A 27,141-nucleotide genomic window follows, 5' to 3' on the forward strand; every position below is an offset into this window, starting at 1 on the left:
AAACCTCCTGATCTGACGACTCCAGAAAATACCATTATCGCTGAGAATGTCTGGAAAGCCATCTACGCACCGTTCGCGTCTGAACTCGAGGACCTGCGAGGCCACCTTGGCGGCCCGCAAACCATGAAGTACAAATGCGACATCGAGCTTAAAGATCCCTCGACAAAACCATATGTGTCTGGGCCTTATAATCTGAAGGGGGAAGGCCAGGCAAAGGCATTGAAAGAAGCGGTAGATAACTTCCTGGACTTGGGCGTTATTGAAAGAGGTTTTGCCGAATGGAAGTTGGCTATCTTTGTGGTCCCTCAGAAAATGAATGAGAGACAAAAACAGGAGGACGGATGGAAGCAAGCCTGGAGGGTAGTACAGAATCTCCAACCCCTTAATGCGGCCATAAAATCAATAGAAGTACCTCCACCTCTTGTACCGGACGTAAAGCAGCTCGCCCAAGGCAGAGAAGTGCTTTCTCTCCTTGATTTGAAGAAAGCCTATTTCCACATGGATGTAACGGAAAGATCTAAACAATATGTGGGTATAGCCATCAAGGGGATGCATGTAAGATGGCGTAAAATGCCGATGGGGCTTAAAACTGCTGTGGCTCTTTGGAGCGCGAATATGCAGGAATGCGTGGTGAAACCTATCACGGAAAATTATCGTAAATACATGAAGCAAAATGGTCGGTTGGATGAGGAGAATGCGACGCCTATGGAGGCCTACATAGACGACATTTTTCTTAGCACAAAAACGGTAGAAGATCACCTAATACTACTACGCATGGTATTTGAACAACTCGCCAAGATGAAACTGACGGTAAGCATCAATAAGTGTTTCCTTGGAAAACGAAGGGTGAACCTTTTGGGGGCAACCTTGACGGGGAAAGAAATTGAGGTTCAGCCCGAACGAATAAGGGCTTTACGCGAACTCTCACCACCCCATAATGTATACGAGTTAAGGGGGTGGATTGGCGCGCTTCGCTATATCTCGGAGCATATACCTGAGTTAAGTTTGAAGCTGGCCAAATTCGATGAGCTAACAGGCAAGGTCCCTGCGACACAAGGACGAGTGACGCCTGTGCTATGGACCGATGAATTACTGCAGGATTTCAAAATGGCACAAGCAGCCCTTGATGATGCTAAGGTCTTGTACCATCTAGATCCAAATCTTCCCATTTTTGTGGAAACAGACGCCTCAGATGTTGGGTTTGGATCAATCATTTTTCAGACGGAAAAGGGGTGCAAGCCGCCTTTCGAAAAGGTTTACCCGATTGCTTACTACAGTCAAAAGTGGGCGACTCCAACGGCAAAAGCTTATGATCCATGTACAAAGGAATTGAAAGCCTTAAAGGATTCGGTGGAAAAATGGCAGTCAATGTTGAGAGCCTTATCCTTTACAATAATTACTGATAATACGGGGGTATTTGGGCTACTCAAAAGGATGACGGACAAAGCAAAAAATCCAAGCCCAAAACCCCTAATTCAAAGGTGGCTCAATCATCTCGCAGGATTCCAAATAAAAGAGGTAATTCATTTAAGTACGATGCAGGTATTTACGTCGGATGGATTGTCTCGATCTTATTGGATGGAAATGGCTGCGGGAGAGGATGATCCACATGTTTGGGCGACAATTCCCAAGAAAAAGAGCGTTTCGTACCAACAGAAAAGACCCCGACCGGAAAAAATACAGCAGACAGTGATGTATCATTGTCGACATGAGCCTTGTGACAAATCGGTGGATGGGTACCACCCCTGGGAAGATATTTGCGAAATCATTAAAATGAAGACCGGGGTGGAAATGAAAATTGAAGAATTAAAAGACGTCATGAAAAGGTGCGACAGAGCAATTGTCTCAGAAAATGGATTGGCGGCTGCCCACGGGCATACACAAGGGAAGCCTCCTCAATATTGTAAATATGAAGGTAACGAGGTATTGTACCACATGACGACTGAAAACAATGCAAGACAGATAATGTCTAAAGGCATTGAACGAATGAACAGGAGATTCATTCATTTGAGCAAAACGATAACGAAGAAAAGCAAAAAACGTAATGTGGTAATTTGCATGAAAGCAGCAGAGATAAGAAATGAAGGGCTATTACTGCTGCAATCAAACGTGAAAGATGTGGTATTGTGTGAAGGCCCTATACCACCAACAGTCATACAAAATTTGTAAATACACATTGGCAGAGTGTAACTAAGTATTATAAGACGGGCAAACGGACAAAATTCCTATAATGGGAGTAAACGGAAAAAACCGAAACCTCGTAACTAGAAAAAGTGCCGAGTCAGCATATTCTAAGCTCGTGTGGAAAAACGAGAGAATAAAAAGAAAAAAGGGTTTAAGTGATAGAAGAAGGTAATTGAATTAAAGGATCATGGGGAATGATGATGAATAACGTCAAGTAGAATCACGAGTAAAACGGGCATATACTGCACTAGTTCCCTATCATTTGCATCCCATGATGCAAACGAATGCTTATTCTGTCGAAAATTGATACCTCCTGGAATGCATCAATATGAATCAAGCTCTCTACACCTTCCGCATTGCTTAATTTGCAGCTTTTGTGATAGTCCATACGAACGAATTACGACCGTTTTCACAACGACTTACTTACTTGAGTAGGTTTAAAGTCAGTCAATTCTACTTCTATTTCAAGTTGATTTAGGTTGTTTTAAAAGTACTACTTCTACTCGTACTTAGTACTACTTTTACTCGTACTAGAGTAGATTTTCGCGTCACTACTTCTACTTCTACTTGAGTAGCTTTCTTGACTACTTTTACCACCTCTGGGTGTAATGACCCTAGTCGAACACCTTGAATACCACAAACACCTACCCGGAGTTCGGTCGAAATCCACACCATCAAAAGATACGACGGATTAATAAATCAATTGTATTAATAGGGATTTTCGAGGTTATACATTTATTAAACTCCGTTCACCTCTGATCTCTCGCAGCGTTCACTATCGACCCAAGCGAATACGGTTCCCTGAAAATCAAGGAAAGAAAGAAATGACATTCGCAGACTACAGAGCCGCGCTCAAGCTGTACAAGAAAACCAAATTGCTAGTGGGTGCGGCCTGACATCTCTACGCCGAGGACTTTTTCAAATAAATTATTTTATGACTCTACTAAACGCGCCCGCACTTCCAGAAGTCTTTCCGAGGTTCTGTGAAGCTGTGGTGGCGAGTATTGCTGCAACATTTAGCCAAGGCAAGCGACGATATGTCGAAATTCTGTATCGGCGTCTCGTTATTACGCTGTTAGAATAACACACTTGGAGAGAAGGAAATTATGTTTACCGTTCAATTGAAATGTAATAAGGTCGTTTCCTCTGATGTCCTAAATGCCTAAAGTTGCAGCAGGCCTAGAGTTGACACTGTTGCCATTGAAACCTTAGTGAAGAATAAAATATGGGTCAAACGGTAGTCAGTATATCATCGGTTGCAGCTATGATCATGTGACTGCATGCTCTGCTGTCATATCCTCAGCAACGTGGTTAGTTGAAAAAGGTGACACGTAAGAGACAGTGTTGGGATGACTCGAGTCATGACTTGACTCGAGTCAGACTCGAGTCAACCTTTTCGTATGACTTGACTTGAATCGAGTCACTTTGGAAAAATGGCTTGACTTGACTTGACTCGAAGCTTTAAAAATGCGCATTGACTCGTGACTCGGAGCAAAATTTACGAGTCAATTTCAAGTCATCAAGTAAACGGTGTCGAATAAATCACTGTATCTTGTGTATGTTCGGATTGTTCGAGATACGTCGGTGTCACTTGTGAGAGCAGCCAGTCATTCACTGATCGTACGATACACTGATCCTCGATTGTTAGATCACAAATAAATAGGCCGCAAACTGAAGTATCACAGCTTGCGTTGTCGTAGTAGTAGTAGTATAGTAGTAGAAGAAGATTACTCTAAATAGCAATGTGTCTCTGTTTCTTAGACGGATCAATGCTTACGTTGCGCAGTGCTCACCTTTATACCAACCTTTATGTATGATTTAAATCAAACAAATAGAGTTCGGGCGTTTATTTACTCATGGATGTATAGATGTTGATTATGTCCTATATTTTGGCTGATAATAACTGACTGTAGCATGTGACTGTACAGTTACTCACGTATTTTATTAACAGTTCTACGTGTGCGTGAGTGATACAACGTCTTTTCGCAGGTATATTTAACTAGATATTCGTTATTTGATTCAAGATAAATGATCAGCATTGATCAATTAATCTGTCTTTCACACAGCAGCTAGCAAAGTGTAATGACTTTGAATCATCACTCATACATCGAAAATTCAATTTGACTTGAATTGTGACTTGACTCGTGACTTGACTTGACTTGACTCGACTTGACTCGAGTCACCTCCAAAAAACGAGTGACTTGACTTGACTCGAGTCACCTTTGAAAATCGATTGACTTGACTTGACTCGAGTCAAAATCTGCAATGACTCGAGATGACTCGTGACTCGAAGGTATAGTGACTTGATCCCAACACTGGTAAGAGACGACAATGCATAATTTTGTTAAGGGTTGCTGTTAAATTATGCGAATTCAGCAATTAGTAGGAGCATGGCCTTTACAAAGGCTATGGTTGAAGTAAGCCTACAGCATCTTATAAAATACATAGAAGTCGGAACTTTTCAAACAACTAGCTCCGGCTTCATTTGAGTTTAGAGTTCTGGGCCTGGCCCAGCTCCGCTGTAAGTGTAGGGCACCGGATCCAAAGCCCTGGTTCAACCATGTCTCGAGATTGCCATATTTCCCATTGTCATACAGCTTGTCCGTACAATTCCATTCGTAAACTTGATTCACTGCGCTGCTGCTGTACAGTGAAATTTTACTGGCAAATCACTCACAAGCGAGTTGCCATTTCTAATTCCTTCTTAGCGACTCACAATCAGACATGGGGTGATTACTTCATGAATGTAATCGATTGCGATTACGATTACTTCTAAATGAAGCGATTACGATTACGATTACGATTACAGCAAAATCAGGAAGTAGTCGATTACGATTACGATTACATTGGAAAAGTAATCACGATTACTCACGATTACATTTATTTTGCATCTTAGAAGTTATATTGGAAGACAATTATGGATTGCGCTGAAAAGGCCTAATGAGATAACAAACTTCCTTTAAAAAGATGCGTCATTTGCTTGTTACGTCATAATGTACATATTGTCCATTTTTATAGTGGACGATTTATCGCACCCAACGATTTGCATTCTTTCCAGGTTCATGACTACCGCACCTTAAATTTCCCAATAGGGTGGGGAGCGAGCTCGAAGGGGATTCAAAAGTATTCCGTAAACCAACATAAATTATAGAGTATTTTCGAGAGATTTAACTAACTGGAAAATTGTGTTTTTTCAAGTTGTAAAATTATGCCATATTTGTGTAAATGCTTTCGAAAAACATGTTGTATGAGCCTACGGAGAATTGCCACCCGACTTAGCCGACATATATACATCGATATAGGAGGGTTGGAACCCCTCAAAATAGTCGGTTCAACAGTTATATTAAGGATATTTCGTCAGAGGAGCTATATTTACCCTATATTTTCAATTGTCAATGTCAATCCACATTCGTGACGTCATTGCATAAAAAAAAGAAGCAATAAAAAACAGGGCTTTAAACAGGGTCCTTCTTTGAAACATGTTTGCTTCAAATTGATTTTTGTTTGAAAAGCAACCCTAATTTATAGTAATAGGCATTTAGGTTACAGCCAATACCGTGCCACGACACACCAAAAGAAATATGCAGTTTCGACCAACACGCGACTTCACGAAGTGTGCTACTAAAGAAAGATCTTGGCCGAAACTTAGGGTATGTATCCATTGTCAATAGCCGCGCTGGGTGGGGGTGACTATAGTCTGGTCCTTCCAATCTGATCCCACAATGCAAATGCCACTCCCCGGCACCCACAGAGCATTAAAGACATGACAATATGTGTGCGCGTCTCAAGAAAGTTTTTTTCTTTTAGTCTGCTACGTTTGGGATACAACAATATCTTTTGATTATATAACAGACTGAAGGTCATGAATTAACAACATACACTAAAGCAGAGGTCTCAAACACGCGGCCCGCGGGCCGCATGCGGCCCGCCAGAGCATTTTGTGCGGCCCGCGACGACATTTTTGATTTTTATTAATTTGACAATATATATTTGTCACATATTTTTTCAGGTCATAAAGTGTAAATTCCCTCTAAAATTGCTCTGGAAACCTGAAACTATTCATCAAACTTCACTATCACATCAATTGCAAACGCTACCATGCAGTGGAAGATTCACTATTTCGCCACATTTTCACTTCATGATGATAAAACCTGACCCTTAGACGATTCGTGACTGAAATTTGTATGTTGGATTTGGACGCGACCTTTCTTAAAATTACTCGAACTCGGGCTGACTTGATGGAAAAATGAAAATGACTCGAGTGGACTCGGAATGCCGTGAATTTGTTAGAACCAAGGACGCAACAAACTAATCGCGTGTCATGGGAATAAATAAATCAGAAGGTCGCAGTTTGGTATTTCGCTTACTAAGCAAGTAGTTATGGCAACCAGTGGCAATCTATTAGTTACATCTTAGGTCGCTTAGTCGCTGAACCATGTTATTATAAGGCCACTTCAAGGTACCGATTATAAGCCTACAGTAGTGGTAAGCTCCAACGATGGCTCGTTCGGCGTTCCGATATTTCTATTACTAAGACGCATTCATTAATATATTGATTCTATATTTATATATTTTTCCACTCCTATTTTCGAAGACATTTGACCATGAGATTAATAGCCTACTTATCAGGAGTATACCCGAATCTTCGATTGGAATTACACTGCCCAACCCAAAAATGTTGTGATATTAGATCAGTCTCTATTATCACTCTGTTAAATTCGAAATATCAAAAGGCGATAACTTTAATGATGCCATCATACATTTATCCGCTCATATTGTGTCTATATTTTATAATTAATATATATCAAGTACAAAAAGAATTCAATTCAAATATAGTTATAAATATGATGATATTTTTCCTGCCAGGCCTAAATTGACAGGAGAGTAAATCACATTTTGACGATGTGTGTTTATTGTCAGCCTGCTGGATCGGCTCACGTTCAATAGGACAATTCCAACCCGTCAAATGAGGCCTACTTGGAAAGACATATAATACCCCTATATAGGCTGCGGCCCGCGGCGTCGTCAAAAGTGGAAAACTGGCCCGCGAGGACATTTGAGTTTGAGACCTCTGCACTAAAGTAATTATAACAAGATACCAGACGTAAATCTGACCATCGTGGGCAGAGAGAGGATTAAAGATTAATAATAATATTATAATGCAATTACCAATGTTATTGACGACATTCAGTCTTCAACTTGAAAATATCACCCTATGGGGGCCAAAGACCAACGTTTGGACTGGGAGACGAATTGCTGTTTTGGTTCTTATTCTAGCTATATCCCACGCTAACATGATATATAAGCCCATGGCTTTGACGGCAGTAGAGTCATATGAGAATAAGATGAAGAGAACATAAAACTCTGCCTTCGACTTAATACAGATAATATACTGCAAGCTGCCGTTACGAAAAACGGCATAAACGGCTCGATTATGATATATATCAGCAGCTGTTGATGTTTAATACTTCGTTTTATTTGACGAGTACAAAATTTCAACTCTTTGTCCGGTGTACGTACGTACTACATATGCCTACTGCTCGCCAATCAGCAACGGTCAAACTGCGTTTAACTAAGCATAACCAAACATCAATGCACAAGTTACTATTTTAAACTAGGCAAAGTGGTGATTAATTATCCTGCTGCGAAGTACTATGGCGTGTGGAACGTGTTGATAAGCTTATAAACAGCACTGCGGGTGTTCTTACAATCACATATCTATTTACTGTGGACACTTCTTACGCAATGACTAGCAAAGCTAATAGGCTACTTCTGACGTAATAATGAGCAATGGCATTTGAAAATCAGACGTTTGTGCTATCACGTAACTGGTTTGACATCTCTTCCTTGTTCTCGAATATTCAGTTCATTTCTTAGTCCTTGTACAAATAAAAAGTAATCGTACTTTAACAAAGAAATCGATTAGATATGGGAAGTAGTCGATTACGATTACGATTACTTCGGAATTTTTTCGAATGTAATCGATTGCGATTACGATTACTTGAAAATGCTGTAATCGTCGTAATCGATTACGATTACTAATCGCGATTACCCCATGTCTGCTCACAATATTTTGTCGTCTACGTCCGAATAATTAATTAGAGATTCGGTGGTATCAGATGCATCGTATTTACGTCGCTTTGAGACAAGGGCACTTCAATTGGTCCTGAAAGCACTCTGCGCAAGCCCGTACACCGCGAACCTATTGAGCGCTGTTTCGACCGACGTGTCAGTCAAGCAAATCGCGCATGTCAGCAATATTTCGAAACAACTGCGATCGGAAGTATTTGAATTCAAGAAGGACTCGGCAGAAATCCTGATATGGGTAAGAGGAATAAGAAAGCAAAGTCGACTGCTTCCGGGGAGAAGGCTCCTGCCGCGGAAAAGTTTACAGACCTGGGTGATAAGGTCAAGAGCTCAGGCAAGAAACAGAGGTTATAAATAGTGAAGAAATCAATGCTTTTCGAAAAATCCAATGTTACGTTGTATCGTAGAATAAAGAATCCCGCACCTACACCAAGAAACCGAAATTTCTACTATGCAGCTTTATTCATAGCTGTGACGAGTATCGTGGCAATATTCCTATTTCCAAATTTGACGAGGTCCGTGGAAAATACAGCAAGGTACTGTTCAGCTATCATTTTGGGGAAATTCTAAAGAGGAAGGGTACCTAAACTTCATTATGTTGGGTAGGTTTGTACATGGGCGTGGCCAGAATGAAAATGCAGTGGCGGGACGCCATGCATATATTGTGACGCAGACGTACAGATGACGTTAAATTAGGAGAGTCGAACATTTGAAGGGGCTAAATGTGGATGCTTTATCTTATGTGCACCCGTATCAGCGAGAGGGTAACATATCGCCTCCACAAGAAAATCATTTTGGTCGTTGAAGCCTTTTATCATTTGTGGTTACGTCGCAGTACCGTTATCACGTCACTCGTAAGACAAATAGCTATTATCGACTACGTTCTCATTCATGCTAAGCCAAGCTCGTTTTGGTACCCACAACAATGTTCCAATATGTAGGCTGTAAATGTATATGCCAATTAAATTTGAAAGATTACAGCAACCACTTTCTTCTATCGATGTCACCAGACCGTCCTATCGCGTACTGACGCCAGTACAGGAGATTGACTGGATGAAAGAGTCTTCAACTTTCAATGAAGAAGATGATCAAAAGTCAGGCGTTGCTGTAAGATATATTTCAAAATCATGGAAGTAAATTTATTATCTTTTGTTGAGAGTGAAGAGCTTCTTGGAGGTACAGAACAACTTGTTGAGAGTATAAATACACCACGATTACAAATAAGTAACAATAAATGGATCGCCAAATGCTGATCAAACATTTATTTGACTGTTGTATTCGTTAGTCTTGATATACCTATGCATTTTGCCACATCTATTCGTTTATACCTCCGATTGGTGGCAACTGAATTTAAGACCTTGTGATCTCCCATCGCCCCCAATTCCATGCCAATTTGTCTGTTGTGTTTGTCGGTGAGATGAATAAAAACATACTGACTGACTGATATTTATCATGTGTAACTCGCAGAGGTGGTCAAAGTAGTCACAGTCGCTACTCCAGTAGAAGGAGCAGCAACGCAAGAATTTCTACTCAAGTAGAAGTAGGAGTGACGGTTCAAAAGTAAGTAAGCAAATAGGTATTCTACGCCTATTTTTGCCTAAAAACTCAAACCTGTCAAGTAGAAGTAGAAGTAGTCTAAAATCATAACTACTTAATAAGTAGTGCGAGTAGGCAAAATCTACTTCAAGTACTTCAAAAAGTAGAAGTACTTCGTTACTGACCACCTTTGGTAACTCGCACATCGTCACATATATAAATTATTTTAACATGTTCAGGATGATATCAAAAAAGATGAACTGACAGTAGAATCTCAACAAAAACCAGATGGCGAAGATCAGGAAACGGATTACGAGATGTCCGATCAATCCCAGACTGAATCAGAAGTTCTACATAGGCACTCCGAATCAGATGACGATATTGCAATTGACAAATCCGTTGTCCAACTCCAGGATGACGGACTAAATAGCGAACACGAACAGATCGACGAACGCGAAAACCATAACGTTGAAAAGGCAATAGAGGATCAGCCGCTATTTACGAATAACGAGGAGGTAGTATGTGGTGATGTCGATGACGGAAGTTTTGAAGAAGAGACACCAGGAGACAAATCTCTCGCAGAAGACACAATGAGTAACGACCAAACCGACAGAGAGGACGTGAGCTCGGTATCTACGAAGAAAAGCGACCCAAAATCCATGATTGATGAAAATTTTGAAGATATGAAAATTGAAGATGTACCAAAATACGACGGGAATATTGAGCTCATGCAGCAAGACTCGGAGGAAACAATACCGAGCGAGCAGAATCACGAAAGCGCAGATGATCCTGACAAGGACGAGACGGAGGAAAACGAAAAATCACCAGAAATCGATGAAGGCTCATTAACATATGATGATCTACAGAAAGATTTCGCCACAGAAGAAGACATGGAGAAGGATACAAATGCACCAAAAGAAGAGATTGAAGAATTGTTCGACGTGAACGACAACGAAAATCAAGAATCCTCAATGACGGATCGAGTTGATGACGAATTTGTCAATCAGGACTCTCCACAGGATGATCAAGCTACTTCAGGAAGTGAAACTTTGGACGAAGAGTCCTCGATTGACAACACGGGGGTATCTAATCTTGATATGAATAACAATCCAACCACCGGTGTCACGCGAGAGCTGGACCAGAACAATGTTGACGACAGCAACGATATCGAAGGAAACACCAAAGCCGACGAACACCACGAGAATGAGGCAGTCGTATCTTCTGAGAAGACCCATAGTGTATACGAGGATGACAAGGTAGAATCCACAAATTATGATGATTCCAATGGCACAGAAGAAAATGATTCTGACGAAGAAGAGGAAGAAGTGGAAGAGGAGGAGGAGGAGGATGCGGAAGATGAGGACGAAGACGAAGAAGAAGAAGATGACGACGAAAGCGACATGCCTACAGAAACGGAATACCCTTCACCCGCCACCGAAACCAGACAATATCTTGACCAATCAGAGGATGAATCAACTGAGTCGGTTGTAGAGTAAGTAACTCTCGTTTCATGTATAGCGAATGCAAATCATATAAAATTTACTATCCTTTACCGACACATAGTTCTCGTTCTCGAATTTTCATCTATTGCTTGTGACATGTGACAGACATAACTCATCCATTTTATAGAAACAGCGCCTAAAATACGGTTCGTTTCATATATCAATAAGCCGTTTTTATGCAAAAAGATTCCTCAATTCATTACTTCCAAATTGATATGCTACCCAAACCCATCAATGTTAACCCTAAGCTGCACACGTGCGCAATTGCGCAGTATTTACATGGTCTCTGCGCACAAAAAATCCGAAGTGACGACCTTTTTTTAGTCGTTACGCACTGCTGTTCAAGGGATCGCGCAGTGAGTTGGTGAGTGCGCGAAGAGTCGTTAAAAATTAGAGGGAGCATTGCTACCCATATATAGTCATGAATAACAAAACCTGGTAATAAAAGCTGAAATCCAGGCAGTGTGCTCAGGTTTTGCGGAGTAATTTTTGTTTTCGAGAGAGAGAGAGAGAGAGAGTCTTTATTTTCATCCAACCGTTTCATCCAACATAACAAGCGGACGGAAACGATAGTGGTACATAAAATACGCATGCACGCTATGCACAGTATTCGGTATCAGATGGGATTGATCGATACGACCTTGGAGGTTGCGACTTACGAGTTGCTTCACAAGAAGCATGAAACGAATCTTCGACACATAGCAGTCCAAATAGGAGTATATGACAATCACCCTGCTCATAGGACATAGGCAATGCCACGATTGGTGCCATTCTAATGGTTACATGTGCTAGTGCTTATATCAGCTATATGAAGCATATACTTTCCTGCATGCCTTGAGTTAAGTATTTTTGAACTTCTTTCCAACAGTAGGTCTACAAACATATTCGCGGCAAACTTAAGAATCTGAGGCAGCACTACCTTAACGGATATCTTTTATGATTTAATTCAAACACATATAGTTAATACATTTATATTACTCGTCAACAATTACTGGCTTATATAGTCTTCAAATGTATATTATGGATGATGGACAGTGTATTGCGTCATATCAATTTGTTTCAACTTTGTGAGGTTTCATATTCTATACTCTACTTCAATAATTTTGCAAAATGCAATGACTTATATATTATATTACACATTCTAATTGACTTAACTCTAGACCCCTTCATAAATCCAGTGACGTAAATTGAGTCGAGTCAAAATGTGCCTTATCCGATGACGCGATATGAATTGTGACACGAAGGTAGTGACTTGTTCCCAACTCTGATTTCTTACAAATAGCTAGTTTCGTCGTTCAGGTATTCCGATATTTCGGCTGGCGTGAAAAAGCAGGTACTCCGAAAGGGAACTGGGGAGGAGATTGATGCCGGAGATATCATCACTATCCACTGTGTTGGTTATCTAGATGAAGATCCGCCAAAAAAGTTTTGGAGTACAAAAGACCCATCACAAAGACCATTCAAATTTACAGTTGGGAAACGACAAGTCATAAAAGGTAATATGAAATGCTAGAGCTATAGGCAATTATGAGATTGATTTACTCTGTGGTAGTATATTTTGATTGTAAGACACGATATGAGATTGCGTTTTCGAATAATTTTGGCATCATTTCAAAGTAAAATAATATTTTTATAACAAGCGCTGAAAGTCGTAATGAGCCTTTCAGCGTTTCGCTGCGTATTCACTTTCATGCGCAGTAATCGATTACTGGCTTCTATTTTCTGGAATTATGGCATATCAATGCGCATTGTGCAATGTCCAAACACGATGTTACTCATGATAATCCTTTGATATATGCCATTGCCGATGACAACTCTAGGGTGGGATGAAGGTGCATTATCAATGACACTTCATGAACGGAGCAGAATCAAGATCGAACCGAAGAAGGCATATGGGAAATTTGGATTCGAAGCTTGGGGATATCCTTTTGAAATAACATTATGTTGCATGCTTAGACTATATAAATATATATTCATTAACCGACACGAAAGACTATGTTTCCTTAATGCAATTCACTATCCCTCCTGGTGCTAGTATCATACTCGAGATGGAAGTGATAGAGCACAAAAGAATGAAAAGTAGATGATGACGAGACGCACTATTTTTGTTACATTTTCACTGATAAATTTCCATTATACGATGCAACACATTACTGACATTTAAATCACGTGTAAATAAACCATTGTAAAATCATTCGAGAACACATATTGTGTGGCATGTCTGTTCGGGCGATTTGGGGGTTGTCTTTGACCGTTCCTGTGTCGAGTTTCCCCACATCGTCCGTCGCCATTCGCCTGATTAATACATTAGTGTGGAGACCGCATGGAAATTATCTTGCTTTCCCGTCACCGATGTTGTATTCAGAGATTTAATGATCAATTCACTTGATATGTTATTAACTCGGTCGAGGAGAATCCCAGAGAGGTTGGTATTACTTTTTCCGAAGTTCACCGTTGCGTCACCAACAATTTCCACGGGTGCAGATTACCTGAAACGAACTGCTTAATATGTCATCCGTTGAGAGTTACATTGTTATTTGCACAGCTTCTTGGAGGTACAGAACTCCAATATACAATGGAATAGTATATTAATATTGAAATGAACCCGAATATTTTCGGCTGACACTCGTCAGGGGTAATCGTCAGCAACTAGTAAAGAATTCAAAAGAACAGCGTATATCAACATTCAACAATCGTAACACAAATATGACGTCACCAGCATGAAATGTCGAATACGAGAGCGTTCAATGTACTATTTTTAGATGATACACGAACTCTTTTTCTTCAACGTGATTTTCACGACAACGCAACTGCTCCCTGCAACACGTAAAGACGTGCTTCCCGCACTCCAACAAAGCAATGTAGTTCGCGAATTTAAGTGTCACTGTGATTGTGGCTACGTGGGAAGAACGTCAAAGCGCTTGCAGGAACGCGTAAATCAGCATGTCCCCAGGTTCATTAGAACACGCTCGGTGAAAAGCTCACCCTTAACTCATCCGCTCAAGATTGACGCGGAACAATCAAAGGCCATAAATTCTGCAATTGGAAAACACTTGTTGGATAATCCCGCCTGTGCGAAAAATTATCGAGACGACAGATTTCGCATACTCGGAAAGGGTCGTTCACACTTTCATTTGTGTGCCTTGGAGTCGACTTTTATCCAAATATACCACCCAAGGCTGTGTCAACACAAAGAGTTCGTGTATCATTCAAAAATAGTACATTGAACGCTCTCGTATTCGACATTTCGTGCTGGTGATGTCATATTTTGTATTACGATTGTTGATATACGCTGTTCTTTTGAATTCTCTGCTAGTTGCTGACGATTACCCCTGACGAGTGTCAGCCGAAAATATTCGGGTTCATTTCAATATGAAGATACTATTCAATTGTATATTGTTATTTGCGAAAACCACGTTCTCGAGCAGGGCCATCTAACCGTCAAGGCCAGTCGTGACTATTTTGGTCAATATACTGTAGTGATTGATGGCGCCTATTGCATGAATCACTTCCCACATTGTTTAATCGCCGTCTTTATATACGTCATATATATGTGTAAACGATGTAGGAGGGCTACTAATGAGAAAAAAAATATCGAGAATGCTATGACCGATATGGACACGACAGAGAATGCTATTCCCGAGAATGGACATTACTGAGAGAGAGAGAGAGAGAGAGAGAGAGAGAGAGAGAGAGAGAGAGAGAGAGAGAGAGAGAGAGAGAGAGAGAGAGAGAGAGAGAGAGAGAGAGAGAGAGAGAGAGACCCAAACAGACGGCAATGATGGTGGTACAGAAAATATGCATGCACTGCACAGTAGGGATGGTGTGAACCTCTGAAAGGTTCAGGTTCGTGTGAACGCGAACGTGAACCTCATGACGTCATGTGACGTCATATTGCTAATTCCAACCCTTCATGTCAGTGAAGTGACAGCCTATGCCCTATATTAATGTACATTGTACAAACACGATACCTAGATACGTTCTAAACATCACCAAATGTATCAACTGGGGCAATGGAATGATACAATAATCTCATAAAATCAATAACTTCCGTCACTTTGCCAACAATTTCGACGAGGACTTGCCTAGGAATATAAGCTTAGGCTACGCGTTAACGGTCTAGGCCGGACCGGACAATTTATTCAGAGTCTGAGTATAATTGCTACGTTAATATTGAGCAGAGTGTAAAACGGGTTTCTGTACTTGCTACCGATATTATTACACTTTAACAAGTTATACAGCAGGAGCCAACACCCTAATCGCACGGATTCGATTTGCATTATACAATAAACATATGACCCCGTAAGACTGCTAGATTTTTTACATCAGACAACGATATCAATTCTATTGATTGGTTGAACAAGCATCATTCGCTGACTGCCTAGTGCCTACATGTAGTGTATTTCGCTCTTAATGTTGTGTGATTGCGGTTCAAGCTCACAGCAGAGAGTCACTAAATATTCTCAAACAGAAAGCTGGATATTTCGAGCTAACTTTTGTAACAAAGCAAGCGAAATGTTTGAGATTGTCAAGGTGCATGCACGTTTGATGTTGATTTTGTTATGCTGTCAGCGCCTTGCATAGAGTGGCCCGCAGTTGAAATGCAATAAATTTCAACCAAAGATGATATAATGAAGTGAAAATTGTAATACATGAAAAAGGGATTTCGGTAGCTGAGCCGGAGCGTCGATCTTTTTTTAGTCCGCCCCCTGATAATGTGAGAGGTAAAATTGTATTTTGGGTGCTGAGCGAGAAACCTGGCCTTTTTTTAGTCTACCGACCACGAAGTGGGAAAAATTCACCATATTCTCAGGATTTTCCTCCGGTTTTGAAATTTTGAAAAAGTCTCGTCTTTTCAAAATTCCAAAATATGGTCACCATACCACTAAGGTCAACTCACACCCGCATCAAACAGGTACACTTGTCTCTATACAGTCTGACTGTAAGAAATGTTAGTTAAAAAAGATAATAAAAAATAAGAATTAAACGATGGTAGCAAATGATCACATGATCAATGAATCAATGTCTGGGCGAGGTTGGACAACAGTGTTGATATAACGACAATATATGATTAAATAGGTATTTTTTTGAATATATTATAAGGCAATTCACGGATATGTTGTGGTAATACATTCCAGATGATAGGTCCTGATAAGTCGATGGATCTCTTAGTTAGGTTGCTATTGGATGGGGGTATGCTGATACTTCCCTTTGATGAGGTTCTCGTGTAAGCTAATGCGAGTGGACATTTTTAGCGGGTATGAAAAAGTCATCAAACACAGGAGGCAAACTGTTGGAATCTGTTTGTGTATAACTTATGATACTTTGAAGCGATATAGTTCGTCAACTCGCAAAATTCGAAGCTTACGATATAGTAAGACGATAATTTGGTATGTAAAGGTACAGATGAGATCAACCGTGTCGCACGATTTTGCAGGGTTCAAATTCCACACAGAAATGTTTTGCATGCATTTCCCCATACTACTATTCCGTATTGCAGATGAGAGTGGTAAAGTGAGAAGTAGATGGATCGTACTATTGATGCGCATTAATGGACAGTACCGAGAATGTACATCACCGAGAAACATACGACCGAGAATATATATTAACGAGAATACTACCACCGAGAATTAAAATTACCGAGAAAGACACTACCGAGAATGGGCATTACCGAAAAAAATATGAAAATCATTCAACGGCCTTCAAAACGATGATATTTACATCACTCGAAAGACATGACGCATGGTCAGTTCACAATATTGTTGCGCTATTGATCGAATATTAGAGCAGGACGATCAGTAATAATAAAAAGATTAAAATGTCGGGCAGACGTTGCTCTTCCAATCGAACAGGATAATCTCAAAATGTATCACGATATGTTAGATGCCGCCCTGACGAGTATGATATCGAGCTCGGGTCAATGAGATCTCATGCTTCGCTGTATGTAAGCATAACTTCGTCGCAATCCGCTCTCTGAAATTAAAGGTGTGAAACCAGTTACGCACGTCACTGGTCCTATATTTTATTAAGACTGGGTTATGCATATGCGCAGTGCGCACGTAGTCGTTAATACGAGCAATTGCGTTATGATACGTGGGTGTCGTGGTAATCCGATTAGCAAGTCCATGATCTCTATAGTGAACAATTAAATGGGCACGCGTAAAACACAACCTAGGCAACGATTTTCGCTAATCAAAATGTCCAAGTCTGTTGTGGAATTTGTTCTGTAATGGCACTGATTTCAGGTGATTCATTCGCGGGGATATCTATCTAGAGTTCTAGATATCCCTGATCATCCCATTCTCGACTTTGACAACTCTAGCCTTGACATCATCTTTTGATCGTTATGCGTTAGTATTAGCGGAAATCAATTATGCACATTGAAGTCTGTTTGCGGATATTCGATGTCATTTAGTTTCACGATGTTAATATTAAACCAGTACGACATAGCAATCACAAATCAACATACATTTAACGACATTGTCTCTACTAGAGCCCGACCGATTACATCGGTTGACCAATAATATCAAGTCGATATCACACTTTGAAAGAACTATTATCGGTATCGGCCATTGGAGGTGATAAAATATCGGCAATTTTGGTGACGTCACAACATTCAGAAAACTATAATCCTTGACCGCAAGACTTGGAATATTCCTGTATTTTATATAGCTTACACAAAGGTGTCCAGAAGTAGCCTTTCTAATTTATTTTGTGTTCTAGTATGACAGTGGCTGTAAAGCTGTTGAAATATATGCGCTGAAGTTACGAAAACGAGCCTTTTTAGGTCGATCTGGACATATCGGTGTTATCGGTGAAGGCGTTCGATATCGGTTTTATCGGTATCGGCCCAAAAATCTAATATCGGCCGAACTCTAGTCTCTACCAAACCACGGAGATAGAAACCAAAGCATGCGAGGCCCGAGACGCTATAGTTCAGGCTAGCGAAGACATCTTGCGCACCAGGCCAGCTAAATTCATGAAGTCAGTACTATTCTCAATGACGCAAGTTCCATCTCAATTTTTTGTTAAACTTTATTTTTAGTACCACCGTGACACAAGCAGTGACATTAAGTCGACATTCAAGGAATTTTGATCACCGATGTCGAGATTACCGAAACCCTATGTGGGCATATTCTTTGTCAAGTCTCAAGCATTGATTTCATTCTCGGTAATGTCTGTTCTCCGTCGTGTCTTTCTCGGAAATGTCCATTCTCGGCCGTGCCTTTCTCAGTAATGTCTGTTCTCGGTCGTGTATTTCTCGGTAATGTCATTCTCTAAGTAATCATGGTAATGTCCATCTCGGTAATAGTAGGATTACCATATTTTGGAATCGGGAAAGGGGGACACTTTTTCGAAATATTCAAACTTAGAGTACCGGAGGAAAATCTTGTAAAAATGATAAATTTTTCCCACTTAGTGGTCGGTTGACTAAAAAAATCCCAGATTTCTCGATCAGTTCACGAAATACAATTTTTCATCACATTATCAGAGTCAACACTCCGGCTCTGCTCCCAAAATAGCCGCCGCCATATAAAATAGGAAGTATTATTTTGGATAATCTTGCATTACTTTAATGAGTGAAATTGTGATAAATGCCAGAGAATCCTTGTCTGAAACACTGTTCTATATCCTTGTTTTGCAGATATTGATGACTGGCGACTTTTATCAAACAATTGGATTTTCGTATCGAATCAGCAAATCTGCTGCTGCAGAAATTGCTCAATCTGGCATGTACTCCAACCTTGGTTTAGGACAAAATGAATAAGGAAAGGTCGCTGATGAATTCAACAGGATATATAATTTCAGAAGTGCCATGGATGGAAAGCATGTTTTGTTGCAACTTGCAAGCACCCACCATATCGGTAATCCCTGGTCCAATCTCTTTTTTACAAGATTGAAATGGACACAGTATCAGTATAGAATGTTTACATTATATAGTATCAGCAAAACTAAATATGTCACTCACCTTGGCCTACTACTTGGCCATGCATTCACCAGCATCAAACTTGACAGATTGATGACATGATTCATGAAGACATGATTCACACCGTGGAAAATCAGGGTTGGATTCATGATTTTGATTGGGGATGCAGATTCCTTGGATTACGATTCGCCAATATATAACACCTACAAGGTTAACTCATTGAGTTGGTGTCCTTACTCTTATCACATTAGCCATCTTCACACGCATGCGATCTAGGCTACTCCTCGCTGTCTGCTTCCAGTAAGCGGGGTCTCACGAAAACCTAGAAGTGGGCCGTGCTACAAGTTGGCAGATATGCAATTAAACATAATTATTCCTGGTGTAAATGACTATTGCAGTGGAAACACCATAAAGGCCACAAACAACGATAACGCAGGCCATGTAAGTAGCTATTACAAACCACAATTCAATGTAGCTATGGATGGAGAATATACATAACAGCTACATTACGTATGGGCCATCGCTACTATACAATTCATACAATACTATCGGTTTCCGAAATCGATAGCGAGTTTCACTGTGCTGCGATTGTCCGATTGTTAGCGAATAGAAAGTGAGGCAGATTCGATTGTGCCTCACGTGGCTATTGTTTCTATGCGCTGTCATTGTCAGTAATTAGGGCTGGGCAAAATCGAGTACCTGAGTGATTCGATTCTGAATCATGTATAATATGCTTCGAGTCGAGTCGAGTAATCGAGTATCACTCATTATGACGCCATAACAGAATGTGATATGTCAAAGATCTAGTATGTACCTTTTATGCGACCACAAAGAATATAATCACTGTCATCCATCCCATTAAAGATACTTTGGTATTTTTTTGACCATACCGATTTCATTGCTCTTGGTGACAATGTTCAGGGATGATCATGACTTCGGAAATGTGCTATTTCCAGTAACGTTCGTTGCTTTGTACTATATGTTTCGTGTGCGACGATACGGCCAATCAAGGTATCAAGGTTTCAACGGTGAAAATTAGTATCGAAACTATAATGCTCGTTGATAAATTAACTTTCAGTGGCGAGGAGCGTACAATTTCAGTACTCAAAAAATCGTATTTTACTACTCGACTCGAATCGTTAAAATTAATACTCGATTCAGATTCGAGTACTCGAATCATTGTGCTCAGCCCTGTTCGTAATAGAGCCGAATTTCACATTCCTCGGCGATTTTGAGAGGATTCCAGTGCTCTAATATGGTTGGCATTCAGATTATCGCAATCGGTGCGACATTAGCATTTAATAAATGCCAGTTATTACGAATTCTGAGCTGTTTATTATGAATTGCATTGTCGCAAGGGAGGCACGACCTCACCTGCCGTGCCTCACCTATACCTCACCTCTCCTTTCGCGCTGTATTTTTGAACATTTAATGTAAAATCGGTGATATTGGACGAAAACATATTCAAATTTAGTTATTCATGAATATCGAGGGTAAAAATCATTGAAGGTTTTCACAATTTTCTTTACTCATCCTGGCGACAGGCGAGGCAGTGCTTCACTTGCCTCCCCTGACCGCAAATGTTAGGCTACCGGCACACATTTCTCAATGTTTCTTAATACAACCAAATCGAAAATCTATTGTAGTGCGAAGGGGGCGACACGAGCCCGAGGAACAAAAGGGACAATAGGGACAAGCTGACCGCGATCTTAAAACTTCTTCTATGAGCGATAGACTCGGGATTGTTGACGGCGGTTTTGAAACCTATTCAGTCTGTTTTAACATCGGGCTCAGGACTTTATCGTTGACGAATTTCTTTCCTTGCAGTTTGCATCGTAATATAGTCTTGTGACGATGGAGAGTCGAGAAGCGACCGACGTGTGAGTTGCTGTAGTTAATTTTATAGCTTTCAAACCCACATCGTTAGTAGCAGAACTACCTGCCGGTATTGGGATCAAGTCAATACCTTCGAGTCACGAGTCATTTCGAGTCATTGCACATTTTGACTCGAGTCAAGTCAAGTCAATCGATTTTCGAAGGTGACTCGAGTCAAATCAAGTCAAGTCAAGTCAAGTCAAGTCACGAGTCAAGTCACAATTCAAACAAGTGGCCTTTTCGAGGTATGGAGCATGATTACGTCATTGCATGTTGCTAGCTGTCTGAAATATAGATTGAGTGGTCATTGATTTTGAACCGATGAACGAATATAGAGTCAAATATACAGGCAAGAAGGCGCTGTATTGCTCACATATTGGCTACGTAGAACTGCTAAACTACGTAAGTATAGTTGCATAGCCTAAGTTTATAGTTACCAGCCAAAATAGAGAATAGAGAAACGAATTGATAGGATGCAATACATCACCCATTTACAAATTGATATGATGCAATTCGAGCCTGCGCCAATGGTTGAGGACTATATGTAAACCATATTCGAATTCAATTTCAATAAAACAAGAGGTTTGGTTAAGGTAAGAACAGAGACGAGAAATATACATTTTGCTATTAAATTACTTTACTACACTAGTTTACGACAACGTAAGATGTAAGCTTCAATCACTTCGTTTGCGGTCAATATATTTGTGAGAAAACAATGGAGGCTCAGTAAAACGCACGATCATTGAATGATTGGTCGCTCTGACGGGTTACAGCAGCGTTTCGTGAACAATCTGAACATATGCAAGATACAGTGATTTTTATCGACACCGATTACTTGATGACTTGAAATTGACTCGTTAATTTTGCTTCGAGTCACGAGTCAATCCACATTTCTGATACGAGTCAAGTCAAGTCAAGTCATTTTAGCAAAGTGACTCGAGTAAAGTCAAGTCATACGAAAAAGTTGACTCGAGTCAATTTCAAGTCGTCAAGTAATCGGTGTCGATAAAAATCACTGCATCTTGCATATGTTCGGATTGTTCGCGAAACGCTGGTGAAACCCGTGAGAGCGACCAATCATTCAATAATCGTGCGTTTCACCTCCATTGTTCTTTCACAAAAATATTGACCGCAAACGAAGTGATCGAAGCTTACAGCTTAAATTGTTGCAAACTATAGCAGTAAAGTGATAAAATTTACAAAATGTCTATTTCCGTTCTACGTTCATCATCATCATCATCATCATTGGTTTATTAGCAATTTTATCAGTTCAATGCACCACAAAAAATGCGATACAATGAAAAGACAGGAAGATGTCGAAGCGCCTAGGAGTAGTCTATGGAATCAGACATCCACCTTGGCCTAGGCGATGTAAAGAGGAGGCATGCATACTGAATGAAAGTAAAGAAGATATAGTATAGAAAAAAACTACAAGAAATCGGGCGGCATGTCATGGGAAGCGAGATCGATAGGTCAGTCGTGGTCCGGTAATCTTGAGGATGGACTGTAGTAATTTGTAGTAACTGTAGCTGTAACTGTAGTAACTTGTAGTAATTGCTTGTATTTCGACTTGAATGTGGACAACTGGACATGCTCGTCGACTGCCGGATGGCCGGCGGGATACTGTTCCACACATCAGGTCCGGCATATTTGATAGAGCGATGATCTTTTCGGACGATCATATGATATTGGACGACGTGGACGCGCGTGTGTTGTACTTGTGCGCTTTTGATTCCGAGGTGAAGAAGTCATTGAAATATTCGGGCAACGACCGCAGTGAAACTGATACATAAACTGGGCGATTTCTAGTTTCCGCATATCTTCTATATTCTTAACATAACATCTTGTTTTATTGAAATTGAACTCTAGTATGGTTTATATAGTCCTCAACAATTAGTGCAGGCGTGAATTGTATCATATCAATTTGTAAATGGGTAATGTACTGCATCTTATCAATTCGTTTCTCTCTCTTTAGACTGGTAACTATAAGCTGAGGCTATGTAAGTACTTCCGTAGTTTAGCAGTATATTTAATTCTATATTCGTTCATCGGCTCGGAATGAATGGCCACTCAATCTGTATTTCAGACAGCTAGCAAAATGCAATGACGTAATCATGCCTCATACTTCGAAAAGATAACTTGACTTGAATTGTGACTTGACTCGTGACATGACTTGACTTGACTCGACTTGACTCGAGTCACCTCCAAAAATCGAGTGACTTGACTTGACTCGAGTCACCTTCGAAAATCGATTGACTTGACTTGACTCGAGTCAAAATGTGCAATGACTCGAAATGACTCGTGACTCGAATGTAGTGACTTGATCCCAACACTGACCTACAGTGCATGGATTCAGCGACATTAGAACGTGCGACGCAAAGTCGAGGTTTATGGCCTTATGAACGGAATTTATCCCTGTAATCAACCCCAACATTAGGGCTGTTCAAAAATAACTTTTTTTCCCGGATTCCAGCCATTCACTGTTTAAATTGTCAGGTTACCCTAAAAAACGCCGCACACCAAATTTGGTTCGATTCTAACAAGTATAGGACTCCGCAGATCCAATTAAAAATTTTAATTTATCATGGAAAATTAAAAAAAAAATTCCAAATTTTTCTGCCAACCCCATGAAGTTGTTGAGCTGTCTTCAAAGACGTTGCAAAACAAATTTGAGTAAATTCCGACCAGTAGAAGCGGAGTTATGTGAGTTTTTCGTTGATAAATCGCGGATTATCCACCAATCAAGGATAATCCGAGAAATTTCAACGAAAAACTCCAATAACTGCGCTTCTACTGGTCGGAATTTACTCAAATTTGTTTTGCAACGTCTTTGAAGACAGCTCAACAATTTCATGGGGTTGGCAGAAAAATTTGTAATTTTTTTTTTTTTAATTTTCCATAATAAATTAAAATTTTTAATTGGATCTGCGGAGGCCTTTACTGGTTGGAATCGAGTGAAATTTGGTGAGCAAGGTTTTGTACTGCAACCTGACGATTTGAGAGGTGACTGGCTTGAATCGGGAAAAAAAAGTTATTATTGAACAGCCCTACCCAACATATCCTAGCCTTTAATTTACGTTGTATCTCACTCATCACAACTATCGCTATATATATTTAGGTTTGCATTTAAAACAAAAATAAATTTGAAACAAATATGTTTAAAACAAGGCCCTTATTTAAAACATATTTTTATTGTTTTTTATGTTTTTTTAAGCCTTGACGTCATGAATATTCAATTGTGACGTGATAATGGATTGTCATTTTCAATTGAAAATATATGGTGAATATAGCTCCTTTGACGAAATATCTGTACTATTGATGTTGAGCCGACTATTTTGAGGGTTCCAACCATACCTTATCGATATACGTCGGCTATATCGGGTGCTAATTGTCCGTAGGCTCATACAACATGTTTTTTGATAAGTATTTACACGAATATGGCATAATTTTACAACCCGTAGGAATGGTACGATCGATTGCATTGTCGGTACTTTCCGTTATGTCCGCGGGCCTACGCTGTGACGTAACAATGCGGCGTTTTTCAACGTTATCCAGGATTTGCCGAGTTGAATCGATCTGATGTAAGAGGTTGGAGAAATAATTGTGAATAAAGCAAAAATCAATATGGAGATCGACTTTCAAGTAAGAATTGGATAGGACTTCGACTCCAGAGCCGGAGATAGAAACGGGGGGTTGCAATAAAACTCCGGATCCCTTGTATTTTATAATAAGATACTATATGCTACTGCTTTTGATTATTTTGATGGAGGACATAGGATTCCTTCACACGAATGGTTTTGACTCACTGCTCAATGCTCACCTTAACGGATAGGTTTTATCAGCGTGTACTCAAAGGTGGTGTGGACACTGACGGTGAATCCCCTTCATCACGCTCTGATTGGGTAGTCCACATTGCTATCAACGATCGATTTGCAGACTGATTCAATGCAAAAGTCGGTATCGTTATATGTTGAGTTTTAAGATATTTTATATCGCGATGGATGTCAAGATTTGGTGTGGTATATCCTAATGATGTCATCTAATACTATGCCGAGTTTCAAAGCCGTTACTCAATGACTATGGAAGTAATTTCGTTAGCAAAGTCGAGTAGGTTATTGTCGATCCATCTGAAGCAGTGATTTAACGCGAAAGTCGTAATCGGTCTGTGCCGATTTTCATAGTGTTATGGCTTTGAAACTCGGCTTAGATTTATATGACATCATTAGGATATACCACACCAAATCTTGACACCCATCTCGGTATAAAACATCTTCAAACTCAACGTATAACATTACCGACTTTTGCATTGAATCAGTGCTGCAAATCGATCGTCAATAACACTGCCCACTACCCAATTAGAGTGTGACGACGGGGATCTACAGTCAGTGTCCACACCGCCTTTGAGTACACGCTGGTTTTATGATTTAAATCGAACTGATATATAGTGTATACATTTATACTATAGCTCGTAAACAACTCGTATGTATACGCCTAAAATCTATCTTAAGGTGGTGGATTTTGTCATATCATCTGGCAAAATGCAATGACTTCAATCACGCATTCTACTTGACTTGACTTGACTTCACTTAACCACCTTATTCATAAATCGAGTGACTTGATTTGCCTCAAGTCAAAATGTGCTTTATGCAATGATGCGAATATGAATTACGACTCGAAGGTAGTGATTCGTTACCAAATCCGATTTCTTCCTGATATCTAGTTTCGTCGTCCAGGTATTCCGATATTTCGGCTGGCGTGAAGAAGCAGGTACTCCGAAAGGGAAGTGGGGAGAAGATTAATCTACGGATATCTAGATAAAGATCAGCCAAAAAAGTTTTGGAGTACAAAAGACCCGGGGCAACAACGATTCAGATTTGCCGTTGGGGAAAGAGTATTAATCGAAGGTAATATGAAATTCACGGCAATTACAAGATTGATTTACTTACTCTATGGTAGTAAATTTTGATTGTACGACACGATACGACAAAATGCAATTGTGATTGCGTTTTCGAATAACTTTGGCATCATTTCTAGGTAAAATAATGTTTTGATAACAATACCGCTGTAAGTCGTAATTTACTTCTCTTGCATTGTATAATCAGATTATATAGGACGACAGAATACAGCAATTGTGAGCTTCCTTATCAATGAAACGTTTCGCTGCGTATTTGCTTTCATACAGTAATCGATTACTCAGTTCTATTTTCCGAATTATGCCATGTCAATGCGCAATGTCAAAACACAATGTTACTAATGATAATACCCTGAAATATGCCATCACCCATATGTCAATTATAGGTTTGGATGAAGGTGCGTTATCAATGACACTTCATGAATGCAGCAGAATCAAAATCGAATCGAACAAGGCATTTGGAGAATCTGGATTCGAAGCTTAGGGATATCCTTTTGAAATTACATTATGTTACACGCTAAGACTATATATAAATATGCATTCATCAACCTGCACGAAAAACTATGCTTCCTTAATGCAATTCACCATCCCTCCTAATGCAGATATCATACTCGAGGTGGAAGTGCTAGGGATCGAAAGAATGAAAAAGTAGACGATTATAAGACGCACCAAATTTGTTACGTTTTCACTGATAAATTGCAACTATACGATGCAACACATTGCTGACATTTAAATCGCGTGTAAATATACTATATATTGTAAAACCATTGGCAAATATATCATTTCTGGTATGTGGGTATGTGTCTGAAATAAGAGTAAGGATATTTACAAATATTTTCGATTCCAATCACTTCCGCTCAATGCAATAAACACCAAATTCCAACATTTCCGCAATAGCTCAATTTAGTTTCCACGAGTCTGGCGCTTATTTAATGAGTGGAAGAGGTGCCGACAGCGGCAACTTGCAGCCATGCAGGTATAGTGTTAATTGATTCCACAAGGCGGCTGTGGCTGAAGGGCATCATCACATATATAGAACTTGGTAAATTATACTCAACAGCGTCGAATTGCTGCCGATGTCTTTGAAGACTATTTGCAATTTTGTAGTCTCGCAGAAA

General features: G+C 40.0%; 3 protein-coding genes across 4 annotated transcripts in view; 2 read left to right on the forward strand and 1 right to left on the reverse strand.

Moving 5' to 3' along the window:
• Positions 1–20,860, reverse strand: part of LOC145449792 (uncharacterized) — a 116,044-nt gene extending 95,184 nt beyond the window's left edge. Inside the window, exon 1 of the mRNA XM_080328224.1 lies at positions 20,851–20,860. The gene's annotated coding sequence lies outside the window, so the exon portion shown is untranslated. The remainder of the gene's footprint in view (positions 1–20,850) is intronic.
• Positions 1–27,141, forward strand: part of LOC145449768 (uncharacterized) — an 82,367-nt gene that overhangs the window by 4,727 nt on the left and 50,499 nt on the right. The gene's annotated exons all lie outside the window — the stretch shown is intronic.
• LOC145449774 (uncharacterized) lies at positions 8,253–26,814 on the forward strand. 2 transcript variants are annotated; one of them, XM_080328199.1, is made up of 7 exons: positions 8,253–8,618; positions 8,679–8,807; positions 9,282–9,378; positions 10,047–11,299; positions 12,609–12,805; positions 13,130–13,229; positions 13,327–13,503. In XM_080328199.1, the coding sequence occupies exons 1-7, from the start codon at positions 8,506–8,508 to the stop codon at positions 13,394–13,396; spliced, it is 1,959 nt and encodes a 652-aa protein (XP_080184325.1). In that variant the 5' UTR covers positions 8,253–8,505; the 3' UTR covers positions 13,397–13,503. The 2 variants fall into 2 exon arrangements, 1 of the variants encoding a protein (XP_080184325.1); XR_013918348.1 differs by lacking the exons at positions 12,609–12,805; positions 13,130–13,229; positions 13,327–13,503 and adding exons at positions 25,845–26,015; positions 26,410–26,814.

The sequence above is a fragment of the Botryllus schlosseri genome, chromosome 11 (assembly GCF_051294905.1).
Source record: "Botryllus schlosseri isolate E-star chromosome 11, Bs_hap1, whole genome shotgun sequence".
Classification (NCBI taxonomy): Eukaryota; Metazoa; Chordata; class Ascidiacea; order Stolidobranchia; family Styelidae; genus Botryllus; species Botryllus schlosseri.

Excerpts from the sequence above, each read along its gene's own strand:
- LOC145449774 (XM_080328199.1), top strand. The coding sequence starts at position 8,506 with ATGGGTAAGAGGAATAAGAAAGCAAAGTCGACTGCTTCCGGGGAGAAG. Across the intron at positions 8,619-8,678 it reads AGCTCAGGCAAGAAACAGAG|AATAAAGAATCCCGCACCTA; the intron begins GTTATAAATAGT and ends GTTGTATCGTAG. Across the intron at positions 12,806-13,129 it reads GAAACGACAAGTCATAAAAG|GGTGGGATGAAGGTGCATTA; the intron begins GTAATATGAAAT and ends TGACAACTCTAG.